Raw genomic sequence first — 21,059 nt, 5'->3', positions numbered from 1 at the left:
TGGCCCCCTCAAGAATTGAACTCATAACCCTGGGTTTAGCAGGCCAATGCTCAAACCACTGAGCTATCCCTCCCTCCAATAAAGTAAAGTAAATGTAAAGTAAATAAGGTTTTTAAAATGTTTAAGACGCTTCATTTAAAATTAAAGTAAAATGCAGAGCCCCCCGGACCAGTGGCCAGGACCCAGGCAGTGTGAATGCCACTGAAAATCAGCTCACATGCAGTCTTCGGCACTCGTGCCATAGGTTGCCTACCCTGATATAGAGTAAAGGGCTCCTGCTTATTTAACAATGGCTTTGCTGTTGAGAGAAGAAGGTTCCCTGATTTCATCTAGAGGAAGGCCTGGGGAAGGTTAATTGATGTCAGTATAACCAACACTCACTGATGGATGCATTGACTCTCTAGGTCTCATTAAGGTCCGGCTGGTTGGAGGGGACACTGCCTGCTCGGGACGTGTTGAAGTCAAACATGAAAAAGTGTGGGAGACAGTCAGTGATTCACACTTGGATTTCAACACCGCTTCTGTTATCTGCAATGAATTAGGGTGTGGACAGGCTGTAGCCACCTTGGGAGCAGCTCACTTTGGAGAAGGACATGATCTGATCTGGAAGGAAGAGTTCCAGTGTGTGGGGAATGAGTCTCTCCTTCAGAAATGTCCCAGGATGTCCCATCCTAATGACACATGCTCCCATGCTAATGATGTCGGCATATTGTGCTCAGGTAAGAATTCAAACTGATGAACCACTAACATGGGCCCTACAGCTGAGCCCCTTAGTCTCTTTTCTCCCACATCCACATATCCCTCACGTGAACCCACATCCCAGAAAACTTTGTGTGTTTCCAAGTTGCTCCAAAAGATTCCTGTCTGCTAGAGAGGGTGGCTCCACTCTCCCACCACTCAGGAGGAAGCAAGAAAAGATGGTGGGAAACCCCATTCTCTCTCTCACATTCCACACTCTATTTCAAGTGTTTCCAATAACTGGGGACAGTTCTATTTACCTTTCTCCTCCTATAAGGATAGGGTCCCAGCAGAGCTCTGATTTCCCTTATCCTCCACTAGCGATGCATGTTCTCCACTGCTGAGCACTCTCCTCCCTACAGATACATTTGTAAGGGGAAAGGGCAGGGTCTAGTCGTCAGAGCACAGAACCAGAAACCAGGAGACATGAGTTTTATTTCCAGTTCTGGTTCTGTATTTAATAATACTGCGTGCCTCAGTTTCCCCATCTGTAAAACAACAGTTAAAATTTCCTACCTCAGAAAGTGGCTGTGAGGCTTAACTTCATTTGTGTTTATAAAGTGCTTTCAGGCACTTGAATACATAGTGCTATGTAGGGGCCAGGAGTTGTTATTTTAAAACTTTCTTGATGGAATTGGAGCAGTTGTGGCCACTTTCATGTTATTGCCCTGCGATGGGGGTTGGCTTTGTGCCACCCATTCATACAGATCTGATTATTACAGACTAGCTGGAAGCCTGTGCTACTGCATGGGTGTAATTCTTAAAATCCTGTGAAACAACAGTGACTGCTGGAAGAAAATATTAAACAAAAAAACCAGAAAGAATATGAATGCAAAACATGTAGATTGTCAAATTGCAATGTATGCTCATGTCACAGCTTTGGCTCATATCATCTAATTCAGATATACCCATCTCCTTCTCAGTTGTTTTTTAAATTATTTAGGACAGTTAATGTTTTCACGGAATTTTGAACCACACATTTCATTAATGTTGAAAGCATGTAGCCATTTTCATTCTGAGGCAGTTATTAATTGAAAGACAAATGCTTGACAACTTGAGTGTCTGATAGCTCTTGCTGATTTGAAAACAAAACTTACTTATTACCACGGTGCCTTTCACCAATCTGAGTATATCACTGAACCAATACTGTATTTATTACTAAAGTATGTTTTCACTCTAGTCTGTCTTTGGACTTTTTAACTGCTCTCTATTCCCCTGCCAGTGTGTGTGTGATAATTTCAGGTTGGAAAGTCAACCTTGTAATGCATACACATAACACTCCTCTCCCTGGATGCTCAGCTGGAGACTGCACTTGCCCTCTTCTCATCCCCGAGATGGGGAAACTGCCCTTCATTCCCTCTTCACCCAGAGCAACACTTCCCTGCATCCTGCTGCCCTGGGACTTCACCACTTAGGACCCAGCTACATCACTTCCCTGACTCCCCTGCATCCTAGGGCAAGTGGCTTTGTCTTCTGCCTGGTTCCCAGCAGGAACACTTTCCCAACTTTGCTCTCCCCTGCCTCTTCTTGCCCCAGGACCCTCTCTCTGCGCTAGGGACATACATGAAGGCAGGGCTCAGTGGCAGGGCAGGTCTGTGTCCTCAGCCCTGAAACTTTCGCACAGAGCTTGGTCCAGCCCTGAAAACTGGAGTATTTGAGGCACTTCTTGTGTCACCACATTCACACCAGCTCCTCTGATGCATTTGTAGGCAGCTGTCAGGTTTCCCTCCTCACTCTGAACTCTGGGGTACAGATGTGGGGACCCGCATGAAAGACCCCCTAAACTTATATTCCACCAGTTTAGGTTAAAAACTTCCCCAAGGCACAAATCCTTTCCTTGTCTTTGGACAGTATCGCTACCACCACCAAGTGATTTAAACAAACATTCAGGGAGGGGCCACTTGGAGCCCTATCTCCCCCACAAAATATCCCCCCAAGGCCCTTCACCTTTGGGGGGCGGTCTTGAGAATAATATACTAACTGATAGGTTAACAAAGTGAGCACAGACCAAATCCCTGGGTTTTTAGGACACTGAAAATCAATCAGGTTCTTAAAAGAAGAATTTTATTTAAAAAAAAAGGAAAAGAATCACACCTGCAAAATCAGGATGGAAGATAACTTTACAGGGTAGATAAAAAGATTTAAAACCCAGAGGATTCCCCTCTGACTCTGCTTCCCAGTTACAAAACAGGAATAAAATTACCTCTGGAGTTTTTTGCTGAGAAACATGACAGGATGGAATTCTTGATCCGGTCCTTCCTGCGTTAAAACTGCTCCCACACCACGCTCGGACACATCTGTGGTTACTAGGAAAGGTTTGTTAAAGTCTGGGGCCCTTAGCACAAGGTCAGACATGAGTGTTGCTTTAAGCTGGTTAAAGGCCTTCTGACACTCTTCAGTCCACTGAACTGCATTTGGCTGTTTCTTTTTGGTCAGGTCTGTCAGTGGGGCAGCGATTTGGCTGTAGTGCAGTACAAATCGCCTGTAATATCTGGCCAAGCCTAAGAAGGATTGGACCTGTTTCTTTGACTTTGAGACATGTCACTTTTGGATAGCATCCACCTTGGCCTGTAGGGGGTTGATAGTTCTTTGACCCACCTGGTGTTCAAGGTAAGTCACTCTGTTTAGACCTATTTGATACTTTTTAGCCTTAACAGTTAGTCCTGCCTCCCTTATGCGCTCGAAGACTTTCCAGAGATGCTCCAGGAGTTCTGCCCATAAATCAGAAATCTGTGCATGGCATTGGATAGTTGTCTGGGCAAGTCACAGCATTTAGCTTAATGGTAGTCCACACAAAATCATATTTCCCCATCCAGTTTGGGAACTAGAACCATTGGAGAGGCCCATGCACTGTTAGAGGGGTGGATTACATGTCCTGGATTTCCCATTCTATAGCAGTTTTGGCTTGAGGAGCCACCCAGTAAGGTTGGGCTCTAATTGGGTGAGCATTACCTGTGTTAATGGAGTGGTATGCCTGTTTGGTCCATCCTGAGGTGGCTGAGAACATCGGCGCAAAGCTAGTGCACAGCTCCTTGATCTGCTGTTGCTGCATACGTTCAAGGATCATTGGGAGGTTCACCTCTTCCACGCCATTGTCACTTTTTCCTTCATAGTAGACACTTTCAGGCCACTCAGCGTCATCTCCTTCCTGGGCTGTAAGCTGACAAACCTTTCATTCTCTGGAATAAAAGGGCTTTAGAGAATTAACATGTGTGACAAACCCAAACCAGTGGAGTCCAGGAGTCCGGTCCTATTAGTGGGCAAAGCCCGCCCACTGCTAAAGGACCTCCCCCCAGCCTAAGGGGAGGATCCACAGGTCTGGGATACTAACTAATTACGTGGGACAACCAAGGAAAAAAAAACAGGATCGGGAGTGAGGTCATAGGGCTAAACGAAGGGAACCTGATGGGGACACCGAGCAGAGAACCCCAGACAACACCCACTGCTCCTCGAAGGCGTCAAGGGAGCCAGTGGACGCTGCCCAGAGGAACTCTGCCCGGATGCGTGAATGGACGGAGGAGCGGAAATAGGCCCCACAGTCACAGGAAATCCTGTCGGCCAACCTCCTCTCCCTGGTGTTATAGATGGCTAGTTTGGCCAGAGCCAAGAGGAGGTTGACAAGGAGATCCCGCGACTTTGTGGGGCCACGGATGGGGAGTGCATAGATAAACAGGTGAGGGGAAAAGTGCAACCAAAAACGTAAGAGGAGAGCCAAGAGTAGCCGGAACAGGGGCTGCAACCTGGTGCACTCTAAATAAACGTGCGCCAGGGTCTCCTTCACGCCGCAAAAGGGGCAGGTGTTGGGGACAAGGGTAAACCGTGCCAAGTACACGCCCGTGCTCACAGCCCCGTGAAGGAGCCGCCAACTGACATCCCCGGCAGGCCTCGGGACCAGGGCAGAATACAGGCTGGCCCACCGGGGCTCCTCACCCTCGAGAGGTGGCAGGAGGTCCCGCCATTTCATATCGGGGCAGGACGCGAGGGTGAGGTAGCGAAGCGTGTGGAGCAAGAGCGTGTACAGATGTTTTCTTGGCGTGGTCTGGAACAGAACCGGCTGCAGAGTAGGCAGCTGGCTCGCTGTGAAAGGGCGAGGGGGTTGATTGGGTCCACGGGGTAGGGGCCCGATAAAAAGGTCCACGGGGCCCGGATTGGAAGGTGGGCGGGGCGTGCCCTCTCGCAGGACCCGGTTGAGGTAGGCCCGAGCAGCGGGCAGTAAAGCGGCCTTCACCTCCTGAAGTACGCGCCGGGGAGTACGAGGGCTGGAGAGCCCCATGCGCTGAGCGAGCGTCAGGGGATCCAGCCAGTCTCCCCGGTCGTAGTCCAGGAGGTCTCCGACCCTGGTAACTCCTGCCAAGACCAGCCTCTGGCGCACCGCGGGGGACTCCGCCACCTGCACACGGAGCTGGGGGTTATGTAGCAGGGGCTCCGCGAGGAGATCAACCCCCACGGTGGCCTCCATGGACCTGGTTGTCGAAAAGAGCTTCCAGGTCCGGAGGAGGTCTTGGTAGAAGACCGACAGCCCAGAGAGGTCTCGCGGAAGACCTCTCGGATGGAGATAAAAGAGCTGCCGGTCGTATCAGAGCCCTCGGAAGCGGCGGAGGAAGGCGTGCGCCAATACGCTCCACGCCGGACTACCTGCACCATACAGGAGCCTCTGCAGGGCCTGGAGGTGGAAGACGTGGACCTGAGTGTGCAGGCACTTCAGGCCCTGCCCCCCCTCCTCTAGGGGCAGGTGGAGGACCCCTGCAGAGACCCAGTGCGTTCCTGGCCAAAAGAACTCCAGCACCGCCGTCCGGAGGTTGGCCAGGAAATCCGGGGCCGGGACCAGGGTGTTGAGCCGGTACCAGAGCATGGACAGGACCAGTTGATTGAGCACCAGTGCCCTCCCTCGAAGAGAGAGGCACCGGAGTAGTCCTGTCCATTTCCGGAGCCGTGCCCTCACCCTGCCCTCTAAACCATGCCAGTTCTCCGGCGGAGACGGATGCGTGGCAGAAAGGTAAACGCCGAGATAGAGCAGCGGACCCGCGCTCCACCGGATGGCCTGAAGCGCGGGTGGGAGGGAGCTCGCCTGCCACCCGTCCCCGACCACCAGGCCAGAGCTCTTGACCCAGTTGACCCGGGCGGAGGAGGCCGCCGAATAAATGGCCTGGCAAGCCTCCACCCGCGCCAAGTCGCCCGGGTCTTGGACCACGAGGAACACATCGTCGGCGTATGCTGACAGGACCAGCCGCAGCTCCGGCTCCCAGAGCACCAACCCCAACAGCCTCCGAAGGAGGAGGCAGAGGAAGGGCTCGATCGCCAGAGCATACAGCTGACCCGAGAGGGGACACCCCTGCCGCACTCCTCGCCCGAAGCTGACCGGCTCGGTCAGGGCCCAGTTGAGCCTGACCAGACACTCTGCGGAAGCGTACAGCACCTGGAGAAAACCCACAAACTGGGGTCCGAAGCCAAACGCTTGCAGAGTGATCAGGAGATACCCGTGGTCCACCCTGTCGAACGCCTTCTCTTGATCCAGGGACAAGAGGGCGAATGACAGACCATCCCTGCACCCTAGTTCCAGAAGGTCCCGGACCAGATACAAGTTATCAAAGATCGTGCGGCCCGGGACGGTGTAGGTCTGGTCTGGGTGGACCACGTCCGCCAGCACGGACCCTAGCCGCATCAAGATGGCCTTCGCAGCGATTTTATAGTCCGTGCTGAGGAGCGAGATGGGACGCCAATTCCGTAAATCGTGGAGGTCCCCCCTCTTCGGCAATAAGGCGAGCACGGCTCGCCTGCACGAGAGAGGGAGGACCCCGCCCTGCAAAGACTCGGCCCAGACGGTGACTAGGTCTGGGCCGAGGACGTCCCAGAATACGCGGTAGAACGCCACGGTCAGCCCGTCCATGCCCGGAGATTTATTGGTGGGCATGCGACGGAGGGCTTCTGAGAACTCGGCCAGAGTGAGAAGCAGCTCTAGCCGGTCCCGGTCGCCCGCGCTGACCGTCGGGAGTCCGTCCCAGAGCACTTTGCAAGCGTCAGGATCGGTCGGATCCGGTGAGAAAAGAGCCGCGTAGAAGGCCCTGGCCCTCCCGCATATCTCCGCCGGATCCGTGAGGGGGGTGCCGTGCTCCGCCAGGAGGCAGGTGACGTGCTTTTTGGCCCCCCTCCTTTTCTCCAGGGTGTAGAAGAAGCGGGAGCCGCGATCCATCTCCCGAAGGAGGTGGATGCGGGATCGAACAAAGGCACCCCGGGCTCGATGATCCTTGAGGGCCCGGAGCTCCTCCCGCTTCTCCCGGCACGCTCCGCAGAGGGATGGATCCTCGGGGCTGGCGGCCAGACGCCTCTCCAGCTTCAAAACCTCCCGTTCCAACTGCTCTATCGCCGCATCCCTCCGTCGGCTGGCGCCCCGGGTGTAGTCGCGGCAGAAGAGCCGGGTGCGCACCTTCCCCAGGTCCCACCATCGCCGCGCTGAGGGAAAGGCGCGCCTCTGCCCTCGCCAGGCCAGCCAGAACTCCCGGAAGGACGCCACGAAGCCCACGTCCTCCAGCAAACTATTATTAAAGTGCCAGTAGGCTGGCCCCGGCCTCTCCGCGCAGAGAGAGGCCGTCACGATGGCAAGGTGGTGATCCGAAAAGGGGGCCGGCCGAACGCTGGAGGAGTGGGCACGTGAAAGGTGGAAACGTGACAGATAAATGCGGTCCAGCCGGGAGTGGCGCGACCGATGGGCCTCCACCCGGACGAAGGTGAACGTCGAGACGTCGTCCGGGTGGTGGTCGCGCCAGACGTCCACCAGGGAGTGGCGTTCGATGATCTCCCGGAGGACGTCCGCTGCGGCCGGGCACTGCTCGGTCCCCGAGCAGTCCCGTTCCTCGAGGGTGGTGTTAAAGTCCCCGCCCAGGACCAGGCACTCACGAGGATCCAGGGAGCCGAGGAAGGCAGACGCCTGCTGATAAAAACGCAACCTCTCCAGGCCCGATGTCGGGGCGTAGACGTTGACGAGATTAACCACAAGCCCCTCCATGCGGACCCGGAGGTGCAGCAGGCGGCCCGGCACAGCCTCGGCAACCCCCAGCACCTCGGGCCGTAGGTCGGGGGAGAACAGGGTCGCCACTCCTGCCGAGCGAACCGAGAGGTGGCTAAAGTAGACCCTGTCCCCCCACTCCAGCCGCCAGCTAGCTTCAGCGGCCGGATCCGTATGGGTCTCCTGCAGGAAAACCACAGAGTACCCCCCGTCCCAAAGGAAGGAGAGCACCTGGCTCCTGCGGAGACCCATCCTACAGCCCCGGGCGTTCAAAGTGGCAAAGATGATCGGCGCCATGAGGAGTGCTGGGGGGGATCCTCGCAGGCAGACACGCCCACGGCCTCCGTCGGGCTGCGCAGCAATCCATGACCAAACCCGTAGGTGTGCAGAGAGTCACGGAAGAAGCAGACCCGCCGGTAGGCCGCGGCGGCCTGCTTCCCGGTCCCCTTACCCTCCCCCATGAGGGCCTTTGCGGCCCAGAGGATCAGGTGGAAATCCCCTCACCGCTGGAGCGCAAGATGGACTTTGTTACGGGAGCCATGGACGTCCTCAAGGAACTCCCGCAGCTCCTCTTGCAGCACATGGGGGGGCGGGGTAACGGATCGATGACCGTCCCCCAGCGGGGCCCCCATCACAGCCCCGTGGCCCACCGAGGCGGGCAGGCAGGGGGCAGACCCTCGACGTGGCGTCTGATGGGCCGACGTCACGCGGTCCGCCCCGCTCCCCAGTTCAACAGGGGGCGGCGGAAGGAGAACAGCAGCCCCTGATGGGTCAGGGCAGGGAAAACCAACTAAGGCTGTGCCCTGGGGAGTATCCCCAGGGGCGGCAATGGCATCACGGGAGGTGGAGGGGACAAGGGTGGGGCCAGGGGTCGATTGGCCCACACCCAAGAGGGACACCCCCTGGGAATCAGGTCCGGGTAGCGGGGCACCGGCCGTTGCCTCAATGGGCTCGGCGGCCGTCAGTGAGGTGCCACCTGCAGCCGGGCTGATGGAAGATCCCAGGGGACTCTCGGAGGCGGGAGCAGAAGCATCAGTCAGGGGTAGGGAACCCGGGGACAGGGGGACCGTAATGAGGTTACTCAGATCGAGGCCCATTTGCAAAGGGTCGTCCTCCCCCTGTGTAACTGGGGTCAGACCCAGGGCCTCGATCTCCTCATAGATGGAGGGGAGATCGCCGTCCGCCACCCCGGGGCCCTCCCCGCCAACACCCGAAGCGACGCCCACCTCAGCGCTCGCGGGGGCTTCGGATGGCAAGGGGGCAAGAGGGGCTCCCTCGGGGGCTTCCTCAGGAAGGGACCCCGGAGGACGGGCAGCGTCACCGTCCGGTGCTGTCACGTCGTCCCCAGCCGGCACCACAAAACGGGCGTCGTCAGGGGGCAAGGCGGAAGGCTCGTCATCAAAGACCCCCTTCCTGCTCTTTCGGGGGGTCTCCGAATCCGAAAGACGTAATGGGGCCTGAGCCTTCTGCTTGCCCCGCTTCCCCTGTACTAAGGACCAGCCCTCCATGGCATCATCCGGGGGCTGGCTAACAGGGGTCGGGTCTGGGGGCAAGGGCAATGGCTCAGAGAGTCGGGGAAGCAACGGAGGGGCAAGAGGAACGAGGGAGGAGTCTCCCTGGGGCGGGCCTTCTCCCACGCCCGGCGTTATCTCCGCCGCACCCTCTTCCACAGCGGTGGACTGAGAAGGAGGAGGGGCAGCTTCAGATGCCGGGCAGCCAGAGGCACTGGCGGTGACAGGGCTGGCGCCTTGCCGGGGCTCGGGGGTCCCGGACACTCCTCCGTGCTGGGCCAAGGGGCAGTCCCTCCGGACGTGCCCCATCGCCCGGCAGAGGTAGCACCGGGCCTCCCCCATTGAGTAATGCACCCGGTAGCGGGCTCCCTGGTAGGGGACCACAAAGGACCCCTCGAGTGCCTCTCCGTCACGCGCCGCCGGCGGCAGTTGAAGCTGCACTTGCCGGCGGAACGAGAGGACGTGACGGAGGGCGGGGTCCTTGCAGCCCAACGGGAGAGGGCTGATGACAGAAATAGGATGCCCCAGGGCAGAAAGGGCGGGCAGCAGGGCGGCATTGGGCAGGAAGGGAGGGACGGAGGTCAGGATCAAGCGTACCCCCAGGTCTTCCAAGGGCTCAAGGGGCACGAACACGCCCCCCACCGCCAGACCCGTCTCTATCGCCTCCTGGGCGGCAGCCTCCGACGCCAGGAAGAAGACTACCTTCCCGTACATCTTGGAGACCGCCACGATGGCCGTGGGCCCCACCACCCTCGCCAACGCCCGCACGTAGATCTCCACGTGGGGCAAGGCGGACACCAGGAGGCAACGGACGCCGTGCTTCCTGGTCAAGGTGGGGAAGGGGCCCCGGCCGCTATAGATGGAAGCGGAAGCGGCGGTCGGAGGAGCAGCGGCAGGCAGGGGGGCCGCCGTCACCTGGGCATACGCCTTGGGGGCCGGGGGAGGGACACCCGTGGAGCTGGTAGAGGGAACAGCGGGGAGGGATGCTGCGGCCGGTAGTGGGGCCACGGCAGCGGGGGGAGGCCCCGCCATGGAGAGCTTGGTCTTTTTAGTGGGGCCCTTACCCTTCTTCCCACCCCGACCTTTCCCACCGGCTGGGGGGGCTCCCCCCGAATCAGAAGGGGCGAGGGACGTGGCAGCAGCAGACGTCTCCCTGCGGGGGCAGTGGCAGGTAGACTGGCAGCGGCGGTCGAAGTAGAGGCTTGGGGAATGGACATGGGGGTTTCTGGAGGAGGGGCGGAGGGAGCATCGTGAGGGGTCTCCCCCGCCACGTCCCCCGCCATAACGAGAGCGGGGAGGGGGACAAACAGCGAGGGGAGGGGAGGGAAAGGAGGCGACCACCCCTCCCCACTAGGCTGCAGGCAGGGGAGGAGGGTGCCAGAAAGGGAAAGCTAAAGGGGCGTGGGGAGCAATCGAGGACCCAGGGGCGGGAGGGTGGCAGGTCATCGACCCAGAGGGGAATTCCGGCTCCTCTAGTTGCACTAGGGGATCAGGGGGGCTAACAGCATAGGGGGGTGCAGTGAACAAGGGCAAACTCAAAAGGGGGAAGAGCACAAGCGCATGGAAGGGGGCACGGGCGCACGAGGGGAGGGGCTAAACAGGGCTGGGGAAGCACAGGGAGGGGGGAAAGTTGAGCTAGGAGCGGGGCAGAGGGCCCACGGGGCTAGCTGCAGGGCTGGGGCAGGACAATCAGGGCCACATGGGAAATGGGTGGGGCAGACAAAAGTGGCAAAGGAGAGGGGGCCAGACCAAGGGGTGGGGGTGGGGAGGGTGCGCCCACGGGCACTTGAGCAAAAAGTCAATTGTAGCTGGCTGCTGCTGCAGGCCCAAATGGTGGAAGTGGGCGTGGCAAGCCAGGTGAGCAGCTCAGTCCCAGAGGCAGGAGGCCGAAGCAGAAGGAAAACAGCCAGCGGGGGTGGTGGAGGGGGCGACGATGGTGGTGGGGGCGAAGGGGGACATGGATGGACCGGGGGCAGGCTCCACGCCACACCCCCGGCGTCCCAACAGACACAGTCCAAACCCCCACCACAAGAGCACAGTTCAAAAAATACTCAGTCCTTTAGTGCCCCCTCCACTGTGGTCTTCAGAGTCACCACAAGGTCCTCCAGCAGCAGGCAGCACTCTCCTCCTCCTCCTCCTCGGGGCTCCAGCAGCTCCCCAGCAGCAAACACAGCAGCTCCAGCAGCTCAGGCGGTGGTCTGGTGGCCAGGCAGGAGGGACCCCGCTCAGAAGATGGAGGTGGTGGTGGAGCCCTCAGCAACAAGGGCTGGAGCTGGGGTCCCTCACTCCCCTCCTCTGGGGAGCAGGCCAGCAGCCCCCCCCCCCAAGGGGCTGTAGGTGGAGTAACAGCAGCAACTGAGGTGGTGGTGGGGAAATCTACTAGCCAGCCAGCAAGCAGGTAGCAGAGAAAGGGGGTGGGTGGTGGTGTCTAGCCCAGCCAGGGGAGCAGCCAGAGCAGTAGCAGTGAAAGCCCAGCAGGAACAGCAAAAGCAGCAGCAGCCCCCTCCCTCCTACCCTCTACAGCAGAGAAGGCAAAGGGAGATCTTCTGGCCACTGGAGAAAGAGGTTTCTGTTCCCTGAGTGACCAGAGCAGGGGCTGCACTAGAGTAATCAGGAACCTGCTAGAACCAATTAAGGCAGACAGGCTGATTAGATCACCTGCAGCCAATCAAGGCAGGCTAATCAGGGCTCCTGGGTTTAAAAAGGAGCTCACTCCAGTCAGGCCAGAAGGAGCCAGAGGAGAGGAAGTGTGTGTGAGGAACTGGGAGCAAGAGGCACAAGGAGCTGAGAGTGAGAGGCTGTGCTGCTGGAGGACTAAGGAGTACAAGCGTTATCAGACACCAGGAGGAAGGTCACATGGTGAGGATAAAGAAGGTGTTTGGAGGAGGCCATGGGGAAGTAGCCCAGGGAGTTGTAGCTGTCATGCAGCTGTTGCAGGAGGCCCTATAGACAGCTGCAATCCACAGGGTCCTGGGCTGAAACCTGGAGTAGAGAGCAGGCCCAGGTTCCCCTCAAACCTCCCAACTCCTGATCAGACACAGGAGGAGTTGACCCAGACTGTGGGGAAGATCACTGAGGTGAGCAAATCTGCCAATAAGCTCAAGACCCACCAAGGTAGAGGAGGAACTTTGTCACACATGGTACACTTTAGGTTTTAGGGTTGAGGTGGGGGATGCTATGAGATACTTAACTGCTCCCAGGTGCTCTTGGACCATAAATGGCCCCATGATGCTTCCATCTTATAGGCCTGGAGCGCCTTCAAGACCATGACCTGATCCCCTACTTTGAAGGAACTGTCTCTGGCATGTTTATCATACCAGGCCTTTTGCTCTTCCTGAGCAACTTTTAGGTTTTCTCTTGCTAGGGCTAACGAGGTTCGGAGAGTGTTTTGCCAGGTTGTTTACAAAGTCCAGAATGTTAGTTCCTGGAGAAGGCATAAACCCCTTCCATCGCTGCTTTATCAACTGTAATGGCCCCTTAACATCACGGCCATACACAAGTTCAAATGGTGAAAACCCTAAACTGGGATGTGATACAGCCCTGTAGGCAAAGAGCAACTGCTGAAACACTAGGTCCCAATCATTGGAGTGTTCATTTACAAATTTATGTATCATGGCCCCCAAAGTTCCATTAAACTTCCCCACCAGGCCTTTTTTTTGATGGTGGTACTGGGTGGCAACCAAGTGGTTCACCCCATGAGTTTCCCATAGGCTTTTCATGGTCCCTGCCAAGAAATTCATTCCCGAATCTGTAAGGATGTTGGAGGGCCAACCTACCCTGGCAAAAATGTCTGTTAATGCCTGGCACACACTTTTAGCCCTGGTGTTGCTTAGAACTACTGCTTTCGGCCATCGGGTGGCAAAATCCATGAAAGTCAGTATGCACTGCTTTCCTCTGGGGTCTTCTTTGGGAAAGGACCCAGAATATCCACAGGTACTCGCTGAAATGGGGAGTGGCTGGAGAGGGTCTTTGACCTGGTCTTGGGGTTTTACCACTTTTTGGCACACCTCACAAGACCAGACATAAGTAGAAACATCCTTGCCCATTCCCTCCCAGTGGAAGGACTTCCCCAAACAGTCTTTGGTCCTGTTCACCCCAGCACGACCACTAGGATGATCATGGGCTAAGCTCAATAGCTTTACCCAGTACTTAGTCGCAACTACCAACTGTCTTTGAGGATGCCAGTCTTCCTGGGGTCCACCAGAAAGAATCTCCTTGTATAAAAGTCGTCTTTCTACAACAAACCAGGATCAATTAGAAGAGCTGAGAGGCAGTGGGTCACTATGGCCTGCCGTCCAAGCTCCCTGGAGGCTTTCATCTGCTTCCTGCTCAGCCTGGAACAGTTCTCTTGATGCTGGAGGCATCAGTTCCTCACTGGATTGTGGACTTGGGCTTGGTCCCTCTGGAAGTGATATAGGTGATGGGGCTGTTTCCGTTGTCTGTGAACCTCTCTCTGCTGGTGCACTATGTTGTATTTCAGGCTCCGGCTGAGCCTCTTGCATAGGTTTATCTGCTGTTTCCGCCAGGACAAGCTTGGGAGTGCCCTTTGGCATTGGAGTTATAGACGGGGTTGCAAGCACTGGATTCAGTGCTGGCAATGGTTTTGGTGTTGGTTGCTGTACCAGTTCCGGTTCCGGGACTCGTTCTGGCTGGGTCTCTGTGAGTGGATCCACTACTGCTGTCGCAGATGTTGGCATGAGGTCTGGTTCCACCACCTCAGTCTGAGTCTCTGGTAACACAGATGGGGCCCTTGTAGGAAGCTCAGGAAAAGGGATAGGTGTGAAGGCTTGCTTAGCCTGGCTGTGGATGACCATTCCCACCCTCTTGGCTAGCTTTACATGATTGGCCAAGTCTTCACCCAGGAGCATAGGAATGGGATAATCATCATAGACTGCAAAAGTCCACATTCCTAACCAGCTCTTGTACTGGACAGGCAACTTGGCTGTAGGCAAGTCAAAAGAGTTTGACTTGAAGGGTTGAATCATCACTTGGGCCTCTGGGTTGATGAATTTGGGATCCACTAAGGATTGGTGTCCTGTGCGCCAGTGTCCTCCATGCAGTAACCTTCTTCCTGCCCACACTCACAATTTCCCTTCGCTCTGAGGGTATCTGGGTGGCATCTGGGCCTGAGGACCTTTGCTGTGACTCCGGTGCAATGAACTGTAATCTGTTGGGCTTTTGGGGGCAGTTGGCCTTTACATGCCCCAGCTCGTTACATTTAGAACATTGCCCAGCTGACTGGTCACTGAGGCGAGGTGTGTTGCTGGAGACTGGTGTGGTGGGACAATAAGACGTCTGGGTTTTTCCTTGGGGTGTGGGTGGGGACTTGGGCTGCCCCCGGTGGTATGGTGTGGTCTCGGGGTGTCCTGGTATCTGCCCAAATTGTGACCAGCATTGTTCCTCTCTGCTGCCTCCACTCATTTTGTTCCAGTTTGTCCCACACCTCTCTGGTGGTCTGGGACTGCTTGTATTGATCAGCATAAGAAGCAATACTTTCTGCTGAGTCCATTTTCTTATCCCATGAAAACTCTTTTACATCATCATTGGTCATAGTCAGGAACTACTCCTGTACAACCAAATCACATATCCCTTCAAAGCTAGTTACACCCCTTTCTTTGACCCCATTTATCTAACAGATCCTTCATCTAGTTTACATAAACCAGATTACCTAGTCCAGCCCCTCTCTTAAGGGCTCTAAATTTTACTCCGTAAGTTTCAGGTGTAATTTGAAATTGTTTCAAAACCAAATCCTTAAATTTACCATAGATTCATAGATTCTAGGACTGGAAGGGACCTCAAGAGGTCATCGAGTCCAGTCCCCTGCCCTCATGGCAGGACCAAATACTGTCTAGACCATCCCTGATAGACATTTATCTAACCTACTCTTAAATATCTCCAGAGATGGAGATTCCACAACCTCCCTAGGCAATTTATTCCAGTGTTTAACCACCCTGACAGTTAGGAACTTTTTCCTAATGTCCAACCTAAACCTCCCTTGCTGCAGTTTAAGCCGATTGCTTCTTGTTCTATCCTTAGCGGCTAAGGTGAACAAGTTTTCTCCCTCCTCCTGATGACACCCTTTTAGATACCTGAAAACTGCTATCATGTGTCCTCTCAGTCTTCTCTTTTCCAAACTAAACAAACCCAATTCTTTCACCTTTCCTTCATAGGTCATGTTCTCAAGACCTTTAATCATTCTTGTTGCTCTTCTCTGGACCCTCTCCAGTTTCTCCACATCTTTCTTGAAATGCGGTGCCCAAAACTGGACACAATACTTCAGTTGAGGCCTAACCAGTGCAGAGTAGAGCGGAAGAATGACTTCTCGTGTCTTGCTCACAACACACCTCTTAGTGCATCCCAGAATCACGTTTGCTTTTTTTGCAACAGCATCATACTGTTGACTCATATTTAGCTTGTGGTCCACTATAACCCCTAGATCCCTTTCTGCCGTACTTCCTAGACAGTCTCTTCCCATTTTGTATGTATGAAACTGATTTTTCCTTCCTAAGTGGAGCACTTTGCATTTGTATTTGTTAAACATCATCCTGTTTACCTCAGACCATTTCTCCAATTTGTCCAGATCATTTTGAATTTTGACCCTGTCCTCCAAAGCAGTTGCAATCCCTCCCAGTTTGGTATCATCTGCAAACTTAATAAGTGTACTTTCTATGCCAAATATCTAAGTCGTTGATGAAGATATTGAACAGAGCTGGTCCCAAAACAAACCCCCTGTGGAACCCCACTTGTTATACCTTTCCAGCAGGATTGGGAACCATTAATAACTACTCTCGGAATACGGTTATCCAGCCAGTTATGCACCCATCCTATAGTAGCCCCATCTAAATTGTATTTGCTTAGTTTATCGATAAGAATATCATGCGAGACCGTATCAAATGGCTTACTAAAGTCTAGGTATACCACATCCACCGCTTCTCCCTTATCCACAAGACTCGTTATCCTATCAAAGAAAACTATCAGATTGGTTTGACATGATTTGTTCTTTACAAATCCATGCTGGCTATTCCCTATCACCTTACCACCTTCCAAGTGTTTGCAGCTGATTTCCTTAATTACTTGTTCCATTATCTTTCCTGGCACAGAAGTTAAACTAACTGGTCTGTAGTTTCCTGGGTTGTTTTTATTTCTCTTTTTATAGAGGGGCACTATATTTGCCCTTTTCCAGTCTTCTGGAATCTCTCCCGTCGCCCATGATTTTCCAAAGATAATAGCTAGGGGCTCAGATACCTCCTCTATTAGCTCCTTGAGTATTCTAGGACGCATTTCATCAGTCCCTGGTGACTTGCAGGCATCTAACTTTTCTAAGTGATTTTTAACTTGTTCTTTTTTATTTTATCTTATAAACCTACCCCCTGCCCATTAGCATTCACTATGTTAGGCATTCCTACGGGATTACTCCGATTTTACATAATTTGATTTTTGGCAACAGATTGTATAAAAATGAGTGCATGCTGCCACACTAAGCACATTAATTTGGCGGTGTGCGTCCATGTACCGAGCTAGCATCGACTTCTGTAGTGTTGCACTGTAGGTAGCTATCCCATAGTTCCCGCAGTCTCCCCCACCCCTTGGAATTCTGTGTTGAGACTCCAATGCCTGATGGGGCAAAAAACATTGTCACGAGTGGTTCTGATTACATGTCGTCAGGCCCCCCTCTCCTTCCTCCCTCCCTCCCTCCATGAAATGGCAGACAATCGTTTCGTGCCTTTTTTCCTGGATTATGCAGATGCCATACCACAGCAAGCATGGAGCCTGCTCAGCTCAACGCTGCAGTCATGAACATTGTAAACCCGTCATGCATTATCATACAGTTTATGCTGAACCAGAACCTGAAAAACCAGGTGAAGAGGAGGCTGCAACAGCAGCACGGCAACGAGAGTGATGAGGACATGGACATAGAATTCTCTCAAACCATGGGCCCCGGCACTTTGGAGATCATGCTGTTAATGGGGCAGGTTATAGCCATGGAATGCCGATTCTCAGCCTGGGAAACAAGCACAGACTGGTGGAACCGTATAGTGTTGCAGGTGTGGGACAATTCTCAGTGGCTGCGAAACTTTCGCATGCGTAAGGGCACTTTCATGGAACTTTGTGACTTGCTTTCCCCTGCCCTGAAATGCCAGAATACCAAGATGAGAGCAGCCCTTACAGCTGAGAAGTCAGTGGCGATAGCCCTGTGGAAGCTTGCAATGCCAGACAGCTACCGGTCAGTCGGGAATCAATTTGGAGTGGGCAAATCTACTGTGGGGGCTGCTGTCATGCGAGTAGCCAAGGCAATCACTGAGCTGCTGCTATCAAAGGTAGTGACTCTGGGAAATGTGCAGGTCATAGTAGATGGCTTTACTGCAATGGGATTCCCTAACTGTGAGGGGGCGATAGACGGAACCCATATCCCTATCTTGGCACCGGAGCACCAAGCCAGTAAGTACATAAACCAAAAGAGGTATTTTTCAATGGTCCTGCAATCACTGGTGTTTGGGCTGTCCACTGGGGTGGAGTTGGCAGGGTGCACAGAGCCTCCCCCGCCGTGTTCTTGGGCGTCTGAGTGAGGAGGCTATGGAACTTAGGGAGGGGGGAGGTTAAACAGGGGCTGCAGTGGCACTCTGTGATCCTGCTGCCATTCCTGAAGCTCCACCAGACGCCGGAGCATGTCTGTTTGATCCCGCAGCAGCCCCAGCGTTGCATCCTGCCCAAGGCCAGCTCAAACTTTTTTGCCACCCCAAGGAAAAAAGAAGAGCGCTGCCCCGCCGTACCCCCCCCACCCGGGCCACACCGCAGACCCCCCCCCCAGCATCACGCCGCTGAAACCCCTGCCCCTCTCAGAGCGCCGGGCTGCGCCAACCCCCCGCCCCTATCTGAGCGCCACGCCAGCCCCTGCCCCCCCAGCGCCGTGCCAAGCCCCCGCTCCCCCAAGCGCCATGTTGCCCAAAGCCCTGCCTCCCCGAGTGCCGTGCCGCCCAAGCACTGCGCTGCCTGAAGCCCCATCACCCCGAGCGCTGTGCCGCCAAAACAAAAAAAAATCCTCCAGTGCTGCCCCGATGAACAACAAAAAAAAACCTGAGTGCAGCCCCGCCCCAAGATGCCGCCCCAAGCACGTGCTTGGTCAGCTGGTGCCTGGAGCCGGCCCTGATCCTGCCTCCTCTGATCTTCCTGCCACCACCTCTCATCTCGATCATCCCTCCTGTCCTCACGTTCATTGGCAGCTTTCCTGTACTGTGATACCATTTCCTTCCACTCATTTAGATGAGCTCTTTCATTGCGGGTCGACTGCATGATCTCAGTGAACATTTCATCTCGCATGCGTTTTTTCGCCGCCTTATCTGAGATAGCCTTCAGGACGGAGGAGGGAGGCTTGAAAAATTTGCAGCTGCAGGAGGGAAAAAAGGGAGAGAAGTATTATAAAAGATACATTTTACAGAACAATGTGTGTACTCCTTCACGGTGAACAACACTATTCACATTACATAGCACATGTGATTTCGGTACAAGGTCGCATTTTGCTTCTTAATATTGAGTGACTGTGGCTTTGGTGTTAGAAATCACAGACGCTGGGCAGGGCAACAGAATTTGGCTTGCATGCAGCCATGGTAAGCCATTGTCTTTCGGCTTCTGCAACCTTCATAAAAGAAGCGCCTTCCTTTCCCATACCAAACAATGCCCGTTGAGTGCTGCGGTTTTCGTGTTAACGTGCAGCAGCAGCAGAAACCAAACTAACCCCCCCTTCCAATTCTCTGGGATGATTGCTTTACCCCTCCCCCCCGTGGCGCTTGGGGGGGTGGGGGCTTGGCACAGCATGGCATGACATTCGGAGGGGGGTGGAGTTGGTAAAAGAAATCTGATGAGGTTCAACAAGGACAAGTGCAGAGTCCTGCACTTAGGACGGAAGAATCCCATGCACTGTTACAGACTAGGGACCGAATGGCTGGGCAGCAGTTCTGCAGAAAAGGACCTAGGGGTTACGGTGGACGAAAAGCTGAATATGAGTCAACAGTGTGCCCTTGTTGCCAAGAAGGCTAATGGCATTTTGGGTTGTATAAGTAGGGGCATTTCCAGCAGATCGAGGGATGTGATCATTCCCCTCTATTCAGCACTGGTGAGACCTCATTTGGAGTACTGTGTCCAGTTTTGGGCCCCACACTACAAGAAGGATGTGGATAAATTGGACGGAGTCCAGCGGAGGGCTACAAAAATGATTAGGGGGCTGGAGCACATGACTTATGAGGAGAGGCTGAGGGAACTGGGATTGTTTAGCCTGCAGAAGAGAAGAATGAGGGGGGATTTGATAGCTGCTTTCAACTACCTGAAAGGGGGTTCCAAAGAGGATGGGTCTAGACTGTTCTCAGTGGTAGAAGATGACAGAACAAGGAGTAATGGTCTCAAGTTGCAGAGGGGGAGGTTTAGGTTGGACATTAGGAAAAACTTTTTCACTAGTAGGGTGGTGAAGCACTGGAATGGGTTACCTAGGGAGGTAGTGGAATCTCCTTCCTTAGAGGTTTTTAAGGTCAGGCTTGACAAAGCCCTGGCTGGGATGATTTAGTTGGGTTTGGTCCTGCTTTGAGCAGGGGGTTGGACTAGATGACCTCCTGAGGTCCCTTCCAACCCTGAGATTCTATGATTCTGTGATCCCATCCATCGTCGCCACTTGTTATATCCTTGGGGGCAGCTGGTTTAGGAAGAAATCACTATAGGCCAGAGAGCAGACAGCTAACAAAACTACCATTTTATTTACAGACAGAGCTCAACCAACTGGCTGAAACAGGCTGAGCTATCCCCTAATAATCTAACTCAGTTGCCATAGCAACAAAAACCATGACAACCAAATACACAACACCACCCATTCCCATTTGTCTCCCTCCCCATAAGAAACACATCCCTGGCTGTGAACCCAAATATTTTCCCCTATTACCACCTGCTCTTGCACCCCGATCACTCTCCCACTCCCAGTCAGCATTCACATGTGAAAGTGATTTTCTTTTCAAAAGCCATTTCAGCACATTCTGAATATTTTGCAGCACTCAGATTATATTTGCAGCAAACAAAATCCCCCCATGAGAGAGACAAATTGGAGCAGTAAACCTGCTTTTTAAACATCACTTTTATTTTCTGGGCTGGAGTTGCACTCCCAGTGCTTGGGGTGGGGGGAGGGTGTAAGGACCACAATTTACCCTCAAAGCCACCCACATCTCATGGTGGATTGGCAGGTTTCCAGATAGCTATCCTTCCTCAGTGCACCTGCTCAATGTAGTCCATTAGGCATGTGTGTAGGCACATAGGCCTTCACAAGCACCTAACTGGAGAAGCAGGCACTTTTTGAAGTAACATTTTAATTTCATTTCCACCAAGGGCTGGTGGATGCCATGTACTCTGTTGGGGTTAACCCTCAAGTGTCTGAGACCCTGGTGCAATGATCTGAGCCTTGGTTTGATCTCTGTCTGTGAGCAAAAATAAAAAGCCAGAATCTGTCAACTTTAAAACAAGCTGTTTTTTAACCCCCTGGGAGCTGTATATTGAAAAACCCTTGGTGAAATGGCCCCAAATTTTGATTACTAATACAATCACTAATACAATACTAATTACTTGTACTGTGCTCCTATGTGAAATACCATATTCCAATACAATCCAATCAATCATGTAGACGTTAGAGCACTTAGAAAAAATTAGCTTTGAAGGAAAGCTGGTTTCAACCTTAATTGTTGCAGAGCTGTCACTGACCTATAGTATCACCACTGTGTATTTTGTCCCCAGTCAGACCCCTGTGTTCAACTGTTCTGATTCAGGAAGCTTCCAGT

The 21,059-nt window shown here is 53.9% G+C and overlaps 1 protein-coding gene across 1 annotated transcript in view; it reads left to right on the top strand.

Annotated features, from left to right (window-relative positions):
• Positions 1-21,059, top strand: part of LOC120371254 (scavenger receptor cysteine-rich type 1 protein M130-like) — a 58,399-nt gene that overhangs the window by 19,630 nt on the left and 17,710 nt on the right. The window contains exon 3 of the mRNA XM_039486876.1: positions 405-719. Coding sequence (XP_039342810.1) covers positions 405-719 — 315 coding nt within the window. The remainder of the gene's footprint in view (positions 1-404; positions 720-21,059) is intronic.

This window comes from Mauremys reevesii, linkage group 1 (assembly GCF_016161935.1).
Source record: "Mauremys reevesii isolate NIE-2019 linkage group 1, ASM1616193v1, whole genome shotgun sequence".
NCBI lineage: Eukaryota > Metazoa > Chordata > Testudines > Geoemydidae > Mauremys > Mauremys reevesii.
This window is presented reverse-complemented; position numbering and strand designations above follow the sequence as displayed.